The 17,632-nt window shown below is 35.9% G+C and overlaps 3 protein-coding genes and 1 long non-coding RNA gene across 4 annotated transcripts; 1 reads left to right on the top strand and 3 right to left on the bottom strand.

Moving 5' to 3' along the window:
- Positions 1–57: 57 nt before the first annotated feature.
- LOC114734704 (uncharacterized) lies at positions 58–1,989 on the bottom strand. The gene is made up of 3 exons (XM_028922346.1): positions 1,947–1,989; positions 1,293–1,878; positions 58–613 (listed from the first exon to the last, which is right to left on the bottom strand). The coding sequence occupies exons 1-3, from the start codon at positions 1,987–1,989 to the stop codon at positions 412–414; spliced, it is 831 nt and encodes a 276-aa protein (XP_028778179.1). The 3' UTR covers positions 58–411.
- Positions 1,990–2,141: 152 nt separating this feature from the next.
- LOC114734693 (uncharacterized) lies at positions 2,142–3,037 on the bottom strand. The gene is made up of 3 exons (XR_003739195.1): positions 2,831–3,037; positions 2,628–2,699; positions 2,142–2,243 (listed from the first exon to the last, which is right to left on the bottom strand). It is a non-coding gene; the product is annotated as an uncharacterized LOC114734693 (long non-coding RNA).
- A 5,113-nt stretch (positions 3,038–8,150) lies between these two features.
- On the top strand, positions 8,151–12,516 carry LOC114734695 (magnesium transporter MRS2-5-like). The gene is made up of 7 exons (XM_028922335.1): positions 8,151–8,280; positions 8,943–9,539; positions 9,912–9,982; positions 10,915–11,043; positions 11,126–11,476; positions 11,718–11,850; positions 11,963–12,516. Exons 2-6 carry the CDS (start codon positions 9,140–9,142, stop codon positions 11,739–11,741), a joined length of 975 nt encoding a protein of 324 aa, XP_028778168.1. The 5' UTR covers positions 8,151–8,280; positions 8,943–9,139; the 3' UTR covers positions 11,742–11,850; positions 11,963–12,516.
- A 1,239-nt stretch (positions 12,517–13,755) lies between these two features.
- On the bottom strand, positions 13,756–16,272 carry LOC114734703 (receptor-like protein kinase FERONIA). The gene has a single exon (XM_028922345.1). The coding sequence runs from the start codon at positions 16,270–16,272 to the stop codon at positions 13,756–13,758; it is 2,517 nt and encodes an 838-aa protein (XP_028778178.1).
- Positions 16,273–17,632: the final 1,360 nt, after the last annotated feature.

Here is a 17,632-nt window from a genome sequence, read left to right as displayed (position 1 = left end):
GTGTTCAAAATTTTATTGCTCAGCTGCTTGCGTACAGGCCAAAAAGAAGATTTGCCATATCGTAAAACTAATATTTACATGAGAGGGTCCTACTCGCCACAGGTGGAGGAAGAAAGTTAGTTACACTTTGTTCAAAGTTATTCAAGATCAGAGATCCTAGGCTGCCATGATCTCCATCACCTCTTCTTTTCCCTATCAGGAAGAAGAAACTTTCATGGGAAACACAGATTTCCACACATCAGAGACAGAGAGCAGAAGAATCCACAAGTCAGAAGCTCTCGAATCTTAAGATGATCCCTATAATATCCTCAACACAAGTGACTTGATATCTGATCATATTCATGCCTGTAAACCTAGAGGAGCTAATAGCTATGCCAAATAAGGCCTAGATATTCCCAGATACACACTGCCTTAACAACAACGACAATGACAACACTTGTCCCTTGTCCAACAAGAGGACCAAGAGAAGCACCAGAACCAATTCCAACGCTTGGCAGTTGGGTGCGGTGCTAGTTTAGATGCGTCTTCTTTTGGGGGAACATATGGTCCTTCTTCTGAATGCCGTGGGGAAACATCTACCTTGTGGGCACTAGGTCCGTCCGCTTCTATCAAACTGCAGCGATTTGAAACAGATTATACCAATTCGCTTGTGCGGTTTAGCTAAATTTAAAAGCACTTAAATTGAGAATTTGCCGGAAACACGGCTATTAAAAAGCATGCGCAAGGATCAAGACAGAAAGAACAGACATCCTTGTAATCAAAGGAGTAAGACTGAACATAATGAAGTGTCTTAAATTACAAGCATAGGTAGAGAGTAAAAATATGCATAGGCAAAGGAAAAAGCACTATATTGCCATCTTTCATGGCAGCAGCTCCAACTGTAGCAGAACGCTCAGCTACAACTTAACTAGAAACAAGTTCCTTTTGGAGTAATGGCAATAACTTTGCTATTCACAGTAGCAGAACTCGCTGCTACTATTGGAATGACAGCACAATGGCCATGGAAGCTTTCTTTCTGCAATGCAAGAATGGTATAGTTTTCATTGCACATATTAAATCTATAAGATTTTATCTAACACATTTTCATGTGAACAGATGCTCTACCCGCACAAACCTAATGTAAACCGTTACAGGACAAGGATGGGTGCAGGATATAATAATATAAGTAGCTAAGTAGTTCCACACATAACACATCTAAATTTGCTGCCTCAGTAAACTGGTATTTATAGCAGTGTACTGACGTACTAAGTAGCACAAGAAATATGTGTGGAACAGAGAAAAGAAGGACTCACATTGGGAACGCAAAAGAGCACGTACTGGTTCCGCTACAATGAGAGCGACCGGAGACGTTGCGAGAATTACAAATTATACCCGGATGCGAACTCTGCGCCTTGGTTTGCTCTTCGTTCGACCTCTTTTCTGACTCATGAGTTTCATCTACCCTTTTATTTTTTTGCGAATCCTTCATATCATTATTCTCCTTGTCAATTTCTCTGTCCTCTGGTATAACAAATGAAGGTTGGCTACGAAGCTCACCAGACTTTGTCAATTCCCCAGACTTGTACAAATCATCGAACATAGAGATATGGTCCCGAGAGAAACTATAGTTCCCTAAGTGAATGCTAAACAATGATTCATTAGAAGCAGTACTCCATTCGATTGGAGATGTATTATTTCTTGCAAATATTGAAGATGGAATCCTGTTAGGATCATATCCTCCCGACGGGTCCATCACTTGGACTGGAGGGCTTACTGTTGGCGGCGCACATGCTGAGGTGGGAACTGAAGAGGTGTTGTCTACTTTATCAGATGACGAAGAGCTGTGACTGGAAACATCATGTTGTTCATTTTTTGATGCAAGTCTCAATGACTTAGACTCTAAAACAACTGTCTCTACTTCAAAGACATCGTCTAACGATGATTCTGATGAAGAGGAAGAGCTTAACCTCCTGACTGGCTCCCATATACTTCCAGTGCCAATGTTGGCATGTGTCTCGGGGAAATTGCTTTCACCACCTTCTAGAACTGTTTCACCTTTAGCAATAAGATCTATTTGCCCTTCTGAGTCTGTACTGCTTCTAATTCCGTCAATTACCTCAGATTTTGAATGGGAATGCTTACTGCTTCCACCCCCAGAAGAAGGAGATTCTGGAGATGTTTTTACATGCTTATCATTTTTGCTCTGATCAAATGTGTCCGCATACATTTCCAAATGTTTGCTACTTCTTCCCCTTAAATAAACCCTGCATTAGCATCTGAATCCTTAGAATAGAGTCTGCCTTAATTTTGATAGATCAGCTTAATATTATAAGAAACAATTGCTCGTTGATCTACCCCGCTACCCCTTCTTGAGCACTAAGCAATAAATTTAAAAATCCATCACTTGATGCAAAATTTCATGGTACGAATCAATGCAAGAATGAAAAATGCCATCATATTAACGATACCATTGTTATCCCCATCTAATTTACTCTCTCCCATTGTTGAAGCCCGGAAGGGAATGGCCAATTTCTTTATTCCAGCTGAGATGTCATATACATTCATCAATCATGAAAATATTTTCCTTGCGTACGGAGCAACAAAAACAACAATGAAAAGAGTATGAACATGACATCGGAATAACTCACTGATTGCGTCTGGCTGCCGAAATTCCGGTCACCGGAAGAGGCACCGTTAAGAAATTCCTTTATCCCAGATTTCTACACAACACAGAGAAAAATTAACAAATAGTAAAAACGGAAAAGGAATTGAAAATCTCACAGAAAAACATTAGAAAGTGGTAAAAACCATTTATTTCTTAACACAAACAGAAAAAATTAAGATACCTTACATTTGTGGCTTAAACCATATCTGAGGCACCGATTTTGATTAAGAATCCTTTTTGAAGCATTTGGTTCGTTGCAAGTTGCCCTGAATTCTTCGACTCTTAGTTCCGATGCCAAAAGCGCAAAACAAGTTTGAAAACAAGAAAAACAAATTAAGAATAAAAGGGGGGGAAAAACTAATCTCAAATGAGAAATCAAGGTTTTATTGGGAATGTGATGTTGCGACATTATCGCCGTGTCCCAGAATCCGATTTTCTTTTGCAACTAACTATATCTTCGTTTCGCGCCATATCTTCATTGTACAAGCTGGGGGGAGGATATTGTACAAGCTGCGTCCGCTGTTTTCATGTTATTAACCAATCAGATGACGCCACGTCACAAAAGTGTGATCGTGGCCCACGGTATGACAAAAAACACGCGTGGCCATTGCCAATAAATATTGATCCAAGTGGAAGGAATCTGAATACCTTATGTATCATATTTTATGTTTGATTTTTGAAGCCATATGTATAGATAAAAATATTATTAGGAGGGGTTCTAACTATGATGACTAACAAAGTGACAATACTCTAAGAAATTAATTTCTTACCGTTTAGGTGGGAAGATATCGTGGGGAAAAAAAAAAAACTTGCATGGCCATTGATTGGTCCAAAATAAACGCTTTCCCTATGATGTGGCGTAATATTGAGGTCTTGTTGGCTGTTAAAGTAGAACGCAACGCCCATGGAACGTTTTTACAAGCAAAAGATCTGGTTTTCAACTTTTCATAATAAAATTTTAAATATATAAAATATAAATTATTACAAAATTCATTGCCTAAAATTGTACTTGAAGATTCATCTCCCGCAACTCATTTCTAAGTAGGAAAGTACAATTCATTTTTAGTGAATGTAACTTTTTTAATATTATATTATCTCCAATTTTTAATATAAAAACTAATTAACTAATTTGAATAGATTAAAAAATTAATTAAATTATTTATTTATATAAATAGGTGTTGTCTTCATTAAAATATCATTATTAATTATGTATATTAGCTAAAACTACTATTTGCTGAAACCTTTAACATGTGTAAATACTACAAGGATTACTTTGGAAAAGAATGGATAAATATAAGAAATATAGTGGATTAAAATATCATATTTATAATCAAATTGAATGTCAGACTAACTCTTATATTAAGGATCAGAGGCAGTATAACATATTTTTTTTGTTATGTGTAAATATAAACTCTGAGCATAAAAAAAAAAAGCAGTAGAAAACAGTAGTGGATTTTTTTTTTTTTTTGGAGAAGATTGCTGGAAAACATCTCTTATGGCAAAATTTATTGCCTATAGAAATACTAAAATACTTGACTATCGATGTGCTAAGAAAATAATGAGGACAAAATTAACATACTCTCATGTGCTTCCTAATCTAATTTTCCAGTCATGTTAAGTGATTTTTATTTTCTTTTAATGCTTTTTAAACTAACCATCAAGTCCAGTACACTTGACATTAATTGTTTGGCCAGTTTTTTTTTTCCTAATGTAAAATTTTAAACTTCATATATAAAAAATCCCTAATTTCTTATTAGTTTTTTTTCGCTCGATGAAGCTTATTAATTTGAATAAGCTGCATAGAAATATGTCAAATGGATTGGATTGGGTTAATGATAAGATTAGTGAGACTGAAAAGAAAACTAAACATGTCAATGTCATAATAACATTGGGAATTTGATGGTAAGTATATAAGAGTACATTGCTTTTTTGTCCCTAAGAAAATATTAATTATAAATCTTATCATGAAGGTGGAATCAAAACACCTAATTTACTTGCTGGGAGAGGATCCTTTAAATAAATTAGGAAATTAGGATAAAGTTAGAAAGAAATAATAAGATATCAATGAGCTCTATTTATGCAGGACTCTCAACAGTCCTATAGAATTGAGTCATATCTCTCGTTTTCTGTTTCACTTCAACTCCATACTTTAATTTTTTTTTTGAAAAATTGATCATTTACTCCATATATATAAATAATTTTGATTTAATTACAGCCTAACTTCTGAAATTAAATTTGTCCTATCTAATCTTTTAGGTTTAAGCTATTTAATTCAATAGCTCATGCACTTTCAGAAAAATATATTGTCATTTAAACACAAAATATATAGAAATAAAAAGATTAAATTATTAAAACTTGAGGGATTAGGTTGTATGGAGTTAAATTTTAGAGATTGAATTATAACTAAGTTAAAATGACAAAACCTGAATGGTTTTTTTTCCCCTTTAATTTTTATTACAATCAACTAATTTATCCTAAAAGGATATTCCTAATGTGGCTTCTTCCTACCGGTCCAACTATTGCTGGTAAGTGTATCGATTAAACGATCATGCAATCTCAGTCGTTTTCGGGTAGATGAGGCCGTCCATTCCTAAGCTCTTTAAACGGCACGTGAGGCTTCTGTGAGAAAGCTCTGAACGACATCTTTCTTGTCGTGGTCCCCGTCGTAGCTTTATTGGCGGGAGGCATAAGTTTGAGAGGGAAGGTGACCCTAGAAAGCTATTAGCCTATTATTGTCTCCAAGAAAATGCCACAACACAAAGCAGACAAAGCAACGAAAATGCTGCGTTTTTGCAGTTGCGAGTCAGGCTTCAAAATACGAAGAATAAAGACAATGGAAATTGGAAGAGGCAGATCAAACAAGTTTATATACACATACATACATATATGTGTGTACATATAAACTAACAGTAGCACTACCTCTGGTTCTAATTTTAAATTCTTATTTATAGATTATAATGAGGTCTTATAATTAGGACCAAGTCTCTGGTTCTAATTATAAGACCCAGTTGACTAATTTGAGGAGATTAAAGAAAGAAGTTAAGTTAGTTATTTGTAATAAATAGGTGTTGTCTTTCCTAAAATATCCTTACTAATCAACTATATTGGTTAGGACTACAATTATTAGAAGAAGTGTCTTGAAAAAAATATATAAATATAAGAGATAAAGTGGATTGTGGTCTTATATTTAGAACCAAAATAAAAATCAAATAAGATCTTATATTAAGGACCAGAGTTAGTACTGCATAAATATTTTGACACATCAATATTCAACTTTTAAAATTTATAATTAAATGAAATATATCTTTTTTTAAATACAGTTTAATTGAACGGGCGTGGACGCAAGAAACCATGTTGATATTGGACCCAAGCTCATGATCTCATTTAAACATGGTAGATGATGCTGTTAGTAGTATCGCATAAGAATAATTAATTGTTATATTTGTGCTAAATTTTTTAGTTATATAAGCTATTAATAAATCCGTGAATATTGTCATCATCTATCTTGCAGTAGAAATTGAATATTAAATTTGAAAGAAAACCTCATAGAAAGGCACTTTTTTTTTTTTTAAAAAAAGAAGAGTATAAATCTGGATTCTAAAACGCAGTCATTTAAGATCAAGAATATTTACAATCTTGTTAAGACAATTTTACTATTCAGACTCTTTTTACGAGTAAAAGAATCAACTTGAACACTACCTCTGATATTAAATACTATCTCCGGTTTTTAATATAAAATCCTGTTTGACTTTTATTTTGATCCTAAATATAAGACCTCAATCCACTTTTTCTCTCATATTTATACTTTTTTTTTTCCAAAATAGCTATTCTAATAATGCTAGTTCTAGTCAATACATTTGATTAGTAAGGATATTTTAGGAAAGACAACACCTATTTAAGACAAATAACTAACTCAACTTACTTTTTTAATCTCCTCAAATTAGTCAACTGGCTCTTATAATTAGAACCGGAGGTAGTACAAGATCTACTTTATAATGTCATTGTAAAGTGAATTTTATATTTAGATTTAAAGATAGTACAAGTTATAATAATATGAGTCTTTTATGTCAAAAGATCCAAATTTTTCATAAACTTACTTAGATCTTTAGGAAGAAATTCTTATAAATGGTCCTAAGCTAATTATTCCATTTAAGTTATGTCAAAAGTTCTGTAAAGGTTGGAAACTCTACTTTTTATCCTTTAATCAGCAAATAACCCTTTGAGTAAAGTTTTAACAACTCAATTGGCTATTAAATTAATTTTTTTTTGGGGAAATCCACAAAAAATGAGGGATGTTTCCTATAAAAAATATCGCGGAATTTCCAATGAATAAAAAATTATTACTAGCACTATTTTTTGAATAAAGACGTTAAATCATTGATTCATCAAGAAACAGGCTTAAAAAAGTTTAGGCACTTCACTAAAAATCAGAAAATATTATAAAAAATTTTGAATTAATTTTTGGGATGTGTGCCAATTATTTCCGCCAGCTAATTAGTTGGAGATGGGGGGAGTTGAAAAGTGAAAACTCGTTAGAAGCATTTAAAAAGAAGCACTTTAAAATGGAAGTAAAATTTTTTTTCACATATTTACATAAATCTCATAAAATCAATTTTAAAAAGTTAATCTAAACACCCTTATGATCTATTTTAACTTTTAAAACTTAAGAATAAGCTAGTTTGTTTGGATTGACACTTATAAAAGTAACTTTTATTCTTCGTAATTTTTACAAATTAAAGTTGAGATAAAATTTATTTAGTATAATGTAATTGAGATTCGGTTTGAGGTTTTTTTTTTTTTTTTTAGCGATTGTCATAAAAAGTTAGTTTGTTATAGCTTATTTAAATGACATATTAAAAAGTTAGTTTTAAAATATTGAAATTTAGTAAAAACTGATTCACCGAAAAAATCATTCAAGTCATTTTGCCTGAATACTCATCCAACCGCATTAGTGTTTGGTATGAGGGAAGTGGATGGGAAAGGAAATAAAAAGAAAGGATTTTGAAATTTTAATTAAAAAAAAGTAATAAAAATTAATTAAAAGCTTTTAATCTTATCTGTTTAATTTTTTAAATTAAACTTGTTAAAAAATTTTCCTCTCCTTCCCTCTTCTCATTTTCTGTCGTACCAAATGGATGCTAAAAATCACCTGACAAATCAAGGCTTTCTCCCAGAAACATTTCTTTAATGATAAAAATCAACAAATCATCATTTGTTTTATAGAACTGGTTAATCTCCCACAATTGGTCATATCTTATGACAATATTTCAAACATGTTTGTTTTCAACAGGATGCTTAAAAAAAATTAACAAGTCACTAGAAACAAGCGACCTTATTCTTTTATTAAAAAATATTACCTTTCCGGTCTTAAAATCTCTATACATGTTAGTGTAAGAGTCTTTTAGGAGGAGAAATATTTTTTTTAAAAAAGTCATTAAAAACTGGATAGTACCCCGCCCTTCCCACATATCAGCAAAATTGCTGGGCAGTTGGATCATGCGGATGGTGTCAAGTGTTTGAAGTACTACTATAAGCTACTCTGGGTTCCTTCATCGGTGCATTGTCGCTGAAGGAGATCACAACATCTTGTTTCCGCCATGGCTAATTCACAAAGCAGGGCTCCCTATCCGTATATGGTAAGTTCGTTAACAAATTCAGTAACTTTCATTTTTACTCTATAAATTTTCTCCGGGGTTCTCTGTCGGTTTCTGTTGTTCATTTTCATTTATTCCGCAATAAAAACCCAATGGAACAATGTTTCGCATCTTATGCTCTTCTTCCTTGCACATATATGGATGGAAATGATAAATGCGGTGGTTGTTTCTGCGCGATTATTCGAGATTAACATGTGGTGGAATGGGTCAAACTGGATATTAGGGGAAGATGGGTATTTAAGATGTAAGATTTAGGGTTTTACTCGTTCAGTGACTCAACTTTACGATCTGTATGCATTAGCTAGTTAGACTGTCAATTAACGAACTTGCCACTCCAACCATCATTTCAAAACATAACAGAACAAACGACTCTTACTAGGTTGGTTATTATTCCACACTTATAGATATCAGAAAGGCATCAGAAACTGATAGAGATCACTTGTTACTGGCTAGTTATCTTCTCTGATTTAGTTTGAGGCTTTGAGCATTCTCTTTCTTGAGACTAATTATATTGTTTTTCTTAGATTCACGTATAAGGAGAAGAATTTGACCTCCTTTCCCCCCATTTCCTTGTTTCTCATATTCTTTTTCTTTGTTTTATAATTATTAAACTAACTAGCATATTTCTTTTGTCCTATTTTCAGTCCTAGATTTTAAACTGGAAAATGCACAAATAACGGATGACATCAAGTGATAGCCATTTCCTGATTCGATTTATCACCAGTATTTATTGGCTGTGGTTGAAATAAATTCCACATTTCGTAATCTGTACTGACCACTGAATAACGATGGAGACAAGCTAAAAAATTCCAAATCAATTCAGTGAGAAATTTGGATTCCTATGGAAGAAGCACATGGTTGTTCTATATCCGATCCTCCTGAGTTGGTCTTATCTCATGCCAATGGTCACAGGTCTATTATCAATGGCCATGTGAAAAAGAGAGGTCATGCAACTCGTTCGTGGATAAAAATTGATCAAGATGGGAATTCGCAGATTGTGACACTTGACAAGGCTTCTATTATGAGACATTGTTCTTTGCCTTCTAGAGATCTCAGACTATTGGATCCTATGTTCATTTACCCTTCTAGCATATTAGGGCGGGAGAAGGCAATTGTAGTCAACCTTGAGCAAATCCGATGTATAATCACTGCTGATGAGGTTTTCCTGATGAATTCCTTGAATGGCAGTGTTGGCAAATACAGGTCAGAATTATGCAATCGACTTCAGAAAGAAAAATCTGGTAAGGAGTCTAAATCTTTCTGCGGCAACATCGACATCATTGCATGACGCAGACACAGAAAAATGGGTTATATGTAGTTGAGACCAATATGATGGTTCTGCTGTTCCCAATGTTCTTTTATCACTTAGCACTCTCAGAACCAATGCAAAATGATGGGGAAAAGACATCGAATGTCGTGGTTCTTGTTTGATGGAAAGAGTTAATGGCAACAAACTGAAAATGATAAATATCCTTGAACCTTCAGTAGCTTTTCTGATCTTGTGCATAAAATAAAGTTTGTTGGTTGTACTACAATTGTGCTAAGTTTTTGGAGGTATTTGATGGCGGTAGCCACTCTGTAAAATTTCTGACACGTCTGTCTTTTTGGTCCAGATGATCTGCCTTTTGAATTTTGGGCCCTGGAGCTGGCTTTGGAATTGACATGCGCATTTTTAGATGCTCAGGTATCAATTGACCTGCATCATCGCATCCCTATTTGTTTTAGGTAATCCGCACCTTTTCAGCGGCGCCAGTATTATTTCTACACATTTTCCCCCATGATAGGTGGTGCCATGGAATTGAAACTCTTGTCTATATTTTGGTTATATTGCTGCTCACATTTCATGTGCAGTAAAGTATTTGTGTGCCGCATTTTATCATTCTCTTTATTTTCTGGCATATTTAGCTAACTCACAAAACCAATGCTTTTTTACTCTCTATTGGCAGAATACCTTTTTTTTTCCGTGCAAAATTTATTTGAATTATCTTTTATGTTTTCGTAGCTGCTCTTGACTGTTAGACAGCACATGAAAGATGGGTCAAACAAACTGGGGCCTATTGGAGCCTATATTATCATCCAATAGAAACTGAGCATTTGCTGGGGCGATGTAAAATTGTGGATTCTAACCCACTAAGTGTTATCTTTATTAGAATGATGAAGAAACATTTTTCTTCATTAGATGTTAAATTTAGGATGCAACATAGGCCAGAATTGGTTGCCTGAAAAGATGCATGGTTTTATGTTATGGATTTTGGTTAAATAAGTTATTACTTTTGACTGCCTCCTTTATGTTGTAGATTCCAGGGGTATTGCTATTGGCTGCCTTAACTGCTCTCATAGCTTAATCTTATTATTAAGCCTACTCATTTGTACGCACGCATGTTCCTCTCTCTTCTCTTTTGGTTTTTGGTTGAGCTGGCTTACATCATTGTAGAATTGATATGTGTTCACACACCCACACCCACACACGTGTGTGTGTGTGTGTGTGTATGTAGATTCCGCTAAAGTTATTTCGGGAAGTGGATATCTCTAAGTCATTGGCAGTTGTCATTAATATTGAAGTAATAATACTGTCAGCTCTTATCTGTTAGATTAAGAAAGTTGTCGATTTAGTAGGTCAATGAACTGGAAATGGAAGTATATCCAGTGTTAGATGAACTGGCCTCATCCATCAGTACTCACAATCTAGAACGTGTTCGGAGATTTAAAGGTCATCTACTTGCATTGACTCAGCGAGTTCAAAAGGTTGATAAAACTAATCGTCTTATGTTAGGACATTATTTAGTCTTTCTACCACCGGAAATTAGTAATTCATGTTAACTACCAGGTTCATGATGAAATAGAGCAACTCATGGATGATGATGGTGATATGGCTGAAATGTGCCTGAGCGAGAAGAAGAGAAGATCAGATCCTCAGTCTTCAAATGACCTTGGTCTTGGTCTTCCAACCCACAGGTCAGGTAGGGTTAGAGTGATCTCAAAATCAGCTCCTGCTTCACCAGATAGGTCCATTAGTGGGGTCCAGATGTTACAAAGGGCTTTCAGCAACATTGGAAATTCGAGTAAACACGAGAGTCTGTCAAGTTCTTCTAATAATGCGGAAAAGATTGAGCCACTGGAAATGTTACTTGAAGCGTACTTTGTCGTCATTGATAATACTCTTACCAAGTCACTATCGGTAAGAGAAATTTGACTAACTCAAAACTGGCTTCTCTGGCTAATCCATGCTACTTACAAATTTCAATATCGGTACATTTTATAAATAAGGTTTTTATATCACCTGAGTTGCTGAGATATTTCTTCAATCAATTGATCTTCTAATGAGAAAGCTACTTGTGACAATCAGCTTCTTTATTTTCCTTTAAACACTTTATACTTGAAAACGCATATCTATGATTATGTTCACACACACACACAAGAGGAAAGATCGGCATATAATTTGATAATTTGAAAGGTGGTGCGTTGACTAGACCTTGAGAATATTTGCTTTTGCTGGTGATGCAGCTCAAAGAATATATAGACGACACTGAAGATTTTATCAACATAAAATTGGTATGCTGTGATTGACCATTGGCACTTTATTTCTGTCAAATCCTTTTCTTCTTCCACATGCCAAATTGTGTACACCAGATTTTCTTGACGGTTCTATACATGCGTATGACAGGGCAATATTCAGAACCAACTCATACAATTTCAGTTGCTGCTTACAGGGGCAACCCTGATGGCTACAGCATTTGCTACTGTAACGGCAGTTTTTGGAATGAATTTTGATACCCCAGTTTTTGATGATCCATATGGATTCAATGTGGTTGTGATAGCCTCAGGAATTGCTAGTGCGGTTTTGTACTTGTCCTTCATAGTAGTTTTTAGGTTCAAGAAAATTCTTCCAGCATAAACTATACTCCACTGGGATTTTGAAATCCAAATGGATAAATCTTATTGATGGCAGTGCAGGCTTCAACAGACTCATCTATCTGTTGGTAAATGGTAAAACTGAGAACTTCTTTAAGTCTTTAACCCATGGAGTTTACCGTACATGTGTTCACCAAGCCGATTATGGTTTAGACATACGAATGCGGGCTTGGAACCATGCTTCCCACAACGTGTTGATGGCAAGGTCTCAACATTAGTTTCAAACACATTGACATTTGGCAGTAGCATATTAGAAACGAGTTTGATTGAAGAGTGATATGACTATAAAATGCCTATTTGTTAGCTTGTATTTATCTTGTCCTTCAAATTTTTGTTTTCCTTTTTTTTTTTTTAAAAAAAGATGTTTTGACATTGTTTTTTTTTTCCTCTCACTTTTACAGAGAAATGAATCATTTTTAATATGCGTCACATCATTTTCACTATGATATACTGAGTTGTTACGATTCAGTTTCTACCATTTCCTATTTTTGATTCTCAGTCCATCCGTACAACCTCATTGATTAACCTATTGCTTTAAGTCCTCTCATTTAATTTTACAAGTAAAATTTAATTTTATAAACCTACTTCAAAATGGAATAAAGAGAATCATATATGAGATCTATTATAAGCACCTTTTATATTGGTTGAAGTTTTTGAAGGAGACGAAATCATAAGATGTCCGCAACGTGCTTAAGTTCAAAATAAAATAATAATAAAATACCATTCCCTAAAAAATTTCCCGCCTTCTAATAAACCCTGCCGTCATCTCCCTCGAAGTCGGAGAGATACAGGAGAGGTGAGCGAATTAATGCTTTAATCACAATTCGGTTAAGTGTGGAGAAACAGAAACAGGGAGCGAGACACAGAGAGGTGCAGGGAGAGCTTCGGTGAAAAATGTAAAAATGAGAACGGAGGAGAGAGAGCGAGATCGAGGAAAGCCAAGAAAGAGAGACAACCCATAGAGAGAGCACAAAACAGGAGAGAAAAGGAAAGTGGATGGGGACAGAGAGGTCGAAGAGCAAGACGGAGACAAGGAGCAGAAGCAACAGCCAACAGGGAAGAGCCAAACGGGTGGTGATGAAAATTCTAAGGGGCAATCTTTCTTGAACCCTTCAATGATCGATGAAGTTTCTGAATAATCTGTCTGTAATGCAAAATCAAGTTGGCATAAATTGATTTTTGGTATTTATCTTCAATGCAAAGGCAACTAAAAACTGATCAACTTTCGAAATTTGCGCAAAAGCTCTTAAAACAAACAAAACCCGATGAACTTTGAGGCAAACAACCCGATGAATTTTCGAAATTCATCAAGTGAGGATTTCACACATTTGATATTTCATAGGAAATGATAATTTGTGTTGGTGCTTGCTTGGTCCTGGGCGGGGTACTCAAATACTCACTCAACACAACAAAACAAAACTGATCACACACACCAAACCCAATATACTTGCCCCATGACTACGCCCAAAACTCATCTCTTTCCTGCACTTTCTGTGTTATCCATTGAGTTGTTACAATTCAGTTTCCATCATTTGTTACCTTCCATCATCCATCCATTGGCACAATTTCATCGTGCAGGTGTTGTTCATCAATTAACCTACTGCTTGCGATATTCTCATTTATCCCTATACAGCAATGTGCATCTCCATTTATTTCTTGTCCGTCCAAACTCTCCTGCAACAACAGAAGCTTCTCCAAACTACTAAGCACTTCCCCCATAGTTGGCCTATCTTTGCTCTTTTCTGCCAAGCACTTGATGCCAATATCTGCAAACTCCTTGAGGCAACCTGATGGAACTCTTCCTTTTAAATGCGGGTCCATCATTCTATGAAATTCCCCAGAGAGATGACACTGCCAAGCCCACTCAACCAAGCCAATCTTCTCGCCATCCTCTTCCACTGCCATAGGATTCACTGCTGGCCTTCCACAGAACACTTCAAACAGCACCACCCCAAATGAATAAACGTCAGATTTTTCAGTTAGCTTTCTTCTCCTGTAGTATTCTGGGTCTAAATAGCCAAATGTACCCTTTACATCAGTGCTAACATGGCTGCGGGATGCGGAAGTGGGGCCACTTCTAGATAACCCAAAATCTGCAATTTTAGCTACGAGATTGTGATCCAACAATATGTTGGATGACTTGACATCTCGGTGAATAACTGGGTGCTTTGTGCCTGTATGGAGGTAATGTAACCCTCGAGCTGCAGCAATACAAATCTCTATTCTCTGATTCCAAGGTAATGGCTGTTTCTTTGTTTTGTATAAGTGATCGCGAAGAGTGCCTTCAGCCATGTATTCATAGACAAGTATCAGCTCATTGCCCTCGTGACAGTAGCCTAGCAACGACACTAAATTCATGTGACAGAATGAGGATAACAAATTGATCTCGTTTTGAAACTCTCTATATCCTTGGTGGGAAGTCGGATTACAGCGCTTTATTGCCACATTGGTGCCTCCATCGCGGATCAATCCTTTGTAAACTTTGCCAAAGCCTCCCTCCCCAATGACAAGAGCCTGGCTGAAGTTGTTCGTGGCTGTTCTGATCTCTGCTAATGTGAATCGGTAGCGCTGGCCTGAGCTGACTCTTACATGCAAATTTTTGGGACTTTTGCCCGCTGAGTTTGATGGCACCTCCCGAAAAGGTCCCCACTTAATTCTCTTCCCTGATTTCCGAACAAGAATGAAAAATGTAATGAGCAATCCGAAGATGACACCAACAGTGCTTCCAATAATAATGCTGTATCGAGTTTTTTCCTCTTTTTGTTCCATTTTCAGTTGAACACTAGCTGCAAGATTGTGGCTACTGTCGCTTAACTTGAGGATCTCAATGCCATTCAGTATGGCATCAGCATACTTGGGTTTTGACTTCATGTTGGGGTGAAGGGCAATCCACATATTTTGCTTCCTCCCATTTCCCACAGGAACCATAGCCACGTAGTCTCTGTACAAGGTGACGAGTGGAGCACCAGTCAGAGCAACTAAGTCCATGCTCTCCTCTGCTGTTTGGTTGTTGATATACACCTTGAACACCCTTTGGTTGACCTGGGTCATCTCCATGGATATCTCGCAGAAATGAAGCCTGATAAGGTACTTGAAACCGGAATCAACAGGGAATGACCATGTTAAGTTGTACCTCGTGTTATCTTCGTTGATACCCATTGTCCTGGCGGTCCAATAAAGTTCTGCTGGTGCTGAATAATTATAGTCATTGTATTTGGAAGAGTTGTAAGTCATTTTACTTGTTCGAAGCTTAATATCAAGGACACTTCCGTGTTTAAAGCCAGCTATATAGCTTAAATCATAACTCCATGTCCCAAAAACATTTATAGCGTCAGCAGAATAATAATCATTTCCGACATTAACCCGGTAAAGCATTTCAAGAGCGTAGTCATCATTAATGAAGAAAGGTACCCGATGCCCAACACAAGGAAGGGGGCTGTGGGGACCTGGAAAGTAAATACTGAGAGGCACCGAGAAGATCTCAATACCATTTACGAAGGCAAGTGCATTGGAAACTAGAGATTCTGGGATGAAAATTATGTCAAGTCTCTTTGCCTTGACGTTGACTAAGAAATCCTTAGTGAAGAAGCCTGACTTGATATCGTTAGCAGCAATAGAGGGGCTGAAATGACTCAACAGAGTGTAAGGACCGGTTTTAACAGAAAAGTAAGCCTTCGAGGGGCTTAGTCCCAGGTATGAAGTTGAAAGAAAGTAAAAACGGATGAATACAAGGACATGGGAGAAGGGGAAAGAGTATGTGAATGGAGAATGAATCACGCGTGCGGTTGAGTATGGGATCTCTGGAACTTCAGAGCTCAGGTTTGAGATGAAGCGTGCAGAAGATATTTCGTCGTACGCTGGAGGCAAAAAATGGTTGTGAGTGTCACCTATCCATTCTGCTCCATTGAATTGCGATGCTTTTAAAGAACCACAGTCGAGGAGGATTCTATCTGAAGGGATATCCGTTGAAGAACAGGTTTTCAAAGTAGTTAATAGAAAGGAGAGATGCATCACAAAGCTCAGAACATACTTGCATAACTTCAGTGTGTGGTTTTCCTTCATGGAGAGGCTGATTTGCGGAAATATTTGGAAAAAAGAGATGAGTGGAAGGATTGCCTTGTGCATTTTGTTAGAAAATTATCTTTGGAGTTCGGGCTATGAATCTGATTAGTCTCACTTGTTGTATTGTAGAGAGTTGGTGCGAGTTTGTCTGGTCCACGCGCAGTGTCCCGTTCTTGACATGCTTCAGTCAAAAGAAGCTACTGCATCCACTTTTTAACGTAAAAGTTAGTTAAAAATTAATTTTGGTTCATATGAGATGTCAATCAATGTTGTCACTCTAAATTTATAATTCATTTCTTAAAATATCCTTTATACATGCCAGGGGATTGTCATTTAAGAGTAGTCATAATTTTTTTTAAAAAAACTAAGGGGTTGTCATTTAAGGGTAGTCATAATTTGATAAAAAAAAAACTAACTTAACTAATTTTTTTAATTTATTTAGATTAGTTAAGTAGTTTTTATATTAAAAGTAATAATATTAAAAAAAATAGGACAGGTCTGTCACAGTGTGAAGAGGGAGCAGTTAAGTATGAAATTTAAATTTACATGCTGTAGCACGTGTATTGTTCATGTTGTCACTTGGTAGTTGACGTTTACTTTAATCAATTGCTTGATATTAATGGAATGGAATGAGTCTTGCACATCTGAGAATATGGACAAAAAAGGATATGGAAATGGGCAAATGCAATGGATGGAAACCATCTGTAGCGCGATTGCTTTCGATGGTGATGAAGCTTTTAGGCTTTAGCTCGTCTTTCCTTCCTTTATTTTTCCTGGCAGTCTCACCCATCCTTTCGTTGGATTGGATGAAGACATTTGTACACTTGGGTCTGAGATTTCAAAGCTTACCGACAACGAATCTTGGTATGATCAGATTCAGTCTAATTTAATTTAGCATTTTACAATTGGCAGCTGACTAGAAATTTCATATGAAAATGAAACAAGGTAGAACTTTCCAATGGTTCTGTTACTTAACTGGACATAGCACATCGACACCCAAATGCATAGTCTTCAAATTAATTAAATTCCAATGATGTTTCTGATATTCTACCTTCCGTTCATAAGATGAATTTTGTAATGCAAATTTTACTACAAGTGATTCTATCTGATTGGCCTCACTGGTTGTAGAGAGTTTAGTTGTTTTTTTCCCCAATAATATAAAGTTCACGTAAGTTGAGTGCTAAATACTCATCAAGACTAGAATATGCTGTCAGGCTCAGAAAACACTCACAAAACCCAGTAACAAAGTTTTTATATTAGTAACAGGGATTCAAATTTTCAATTTTGTGAATTATGAGTTGACTATTTATCAACTAAACTAACTCTCGTTGATGGATACGGGGAGTTAACGTGACTTGAA

The sequence above is a fragment of the Neltuma alba genome, unplaced genomic scaffold (assembly GCF_004799145.2).
Source record: "Neltuma alba isolate B1F8T4 unplaced genomic scaffold, ASM479914v2 tig00013128_pilon, whole genome shotgun sequence".
Lineage (NCBI taxonomy): Eukaryota > Viridiplantae > Streptophyta > Magnoliopsida > Fabales > Fabaceae > Neltuma > Neltuma alba.
The sequence above is the reverse complement of the archived record's forward strand: the minus strand, read 5'-3'. Positions and strand labels throughout refer to the sequence as shown.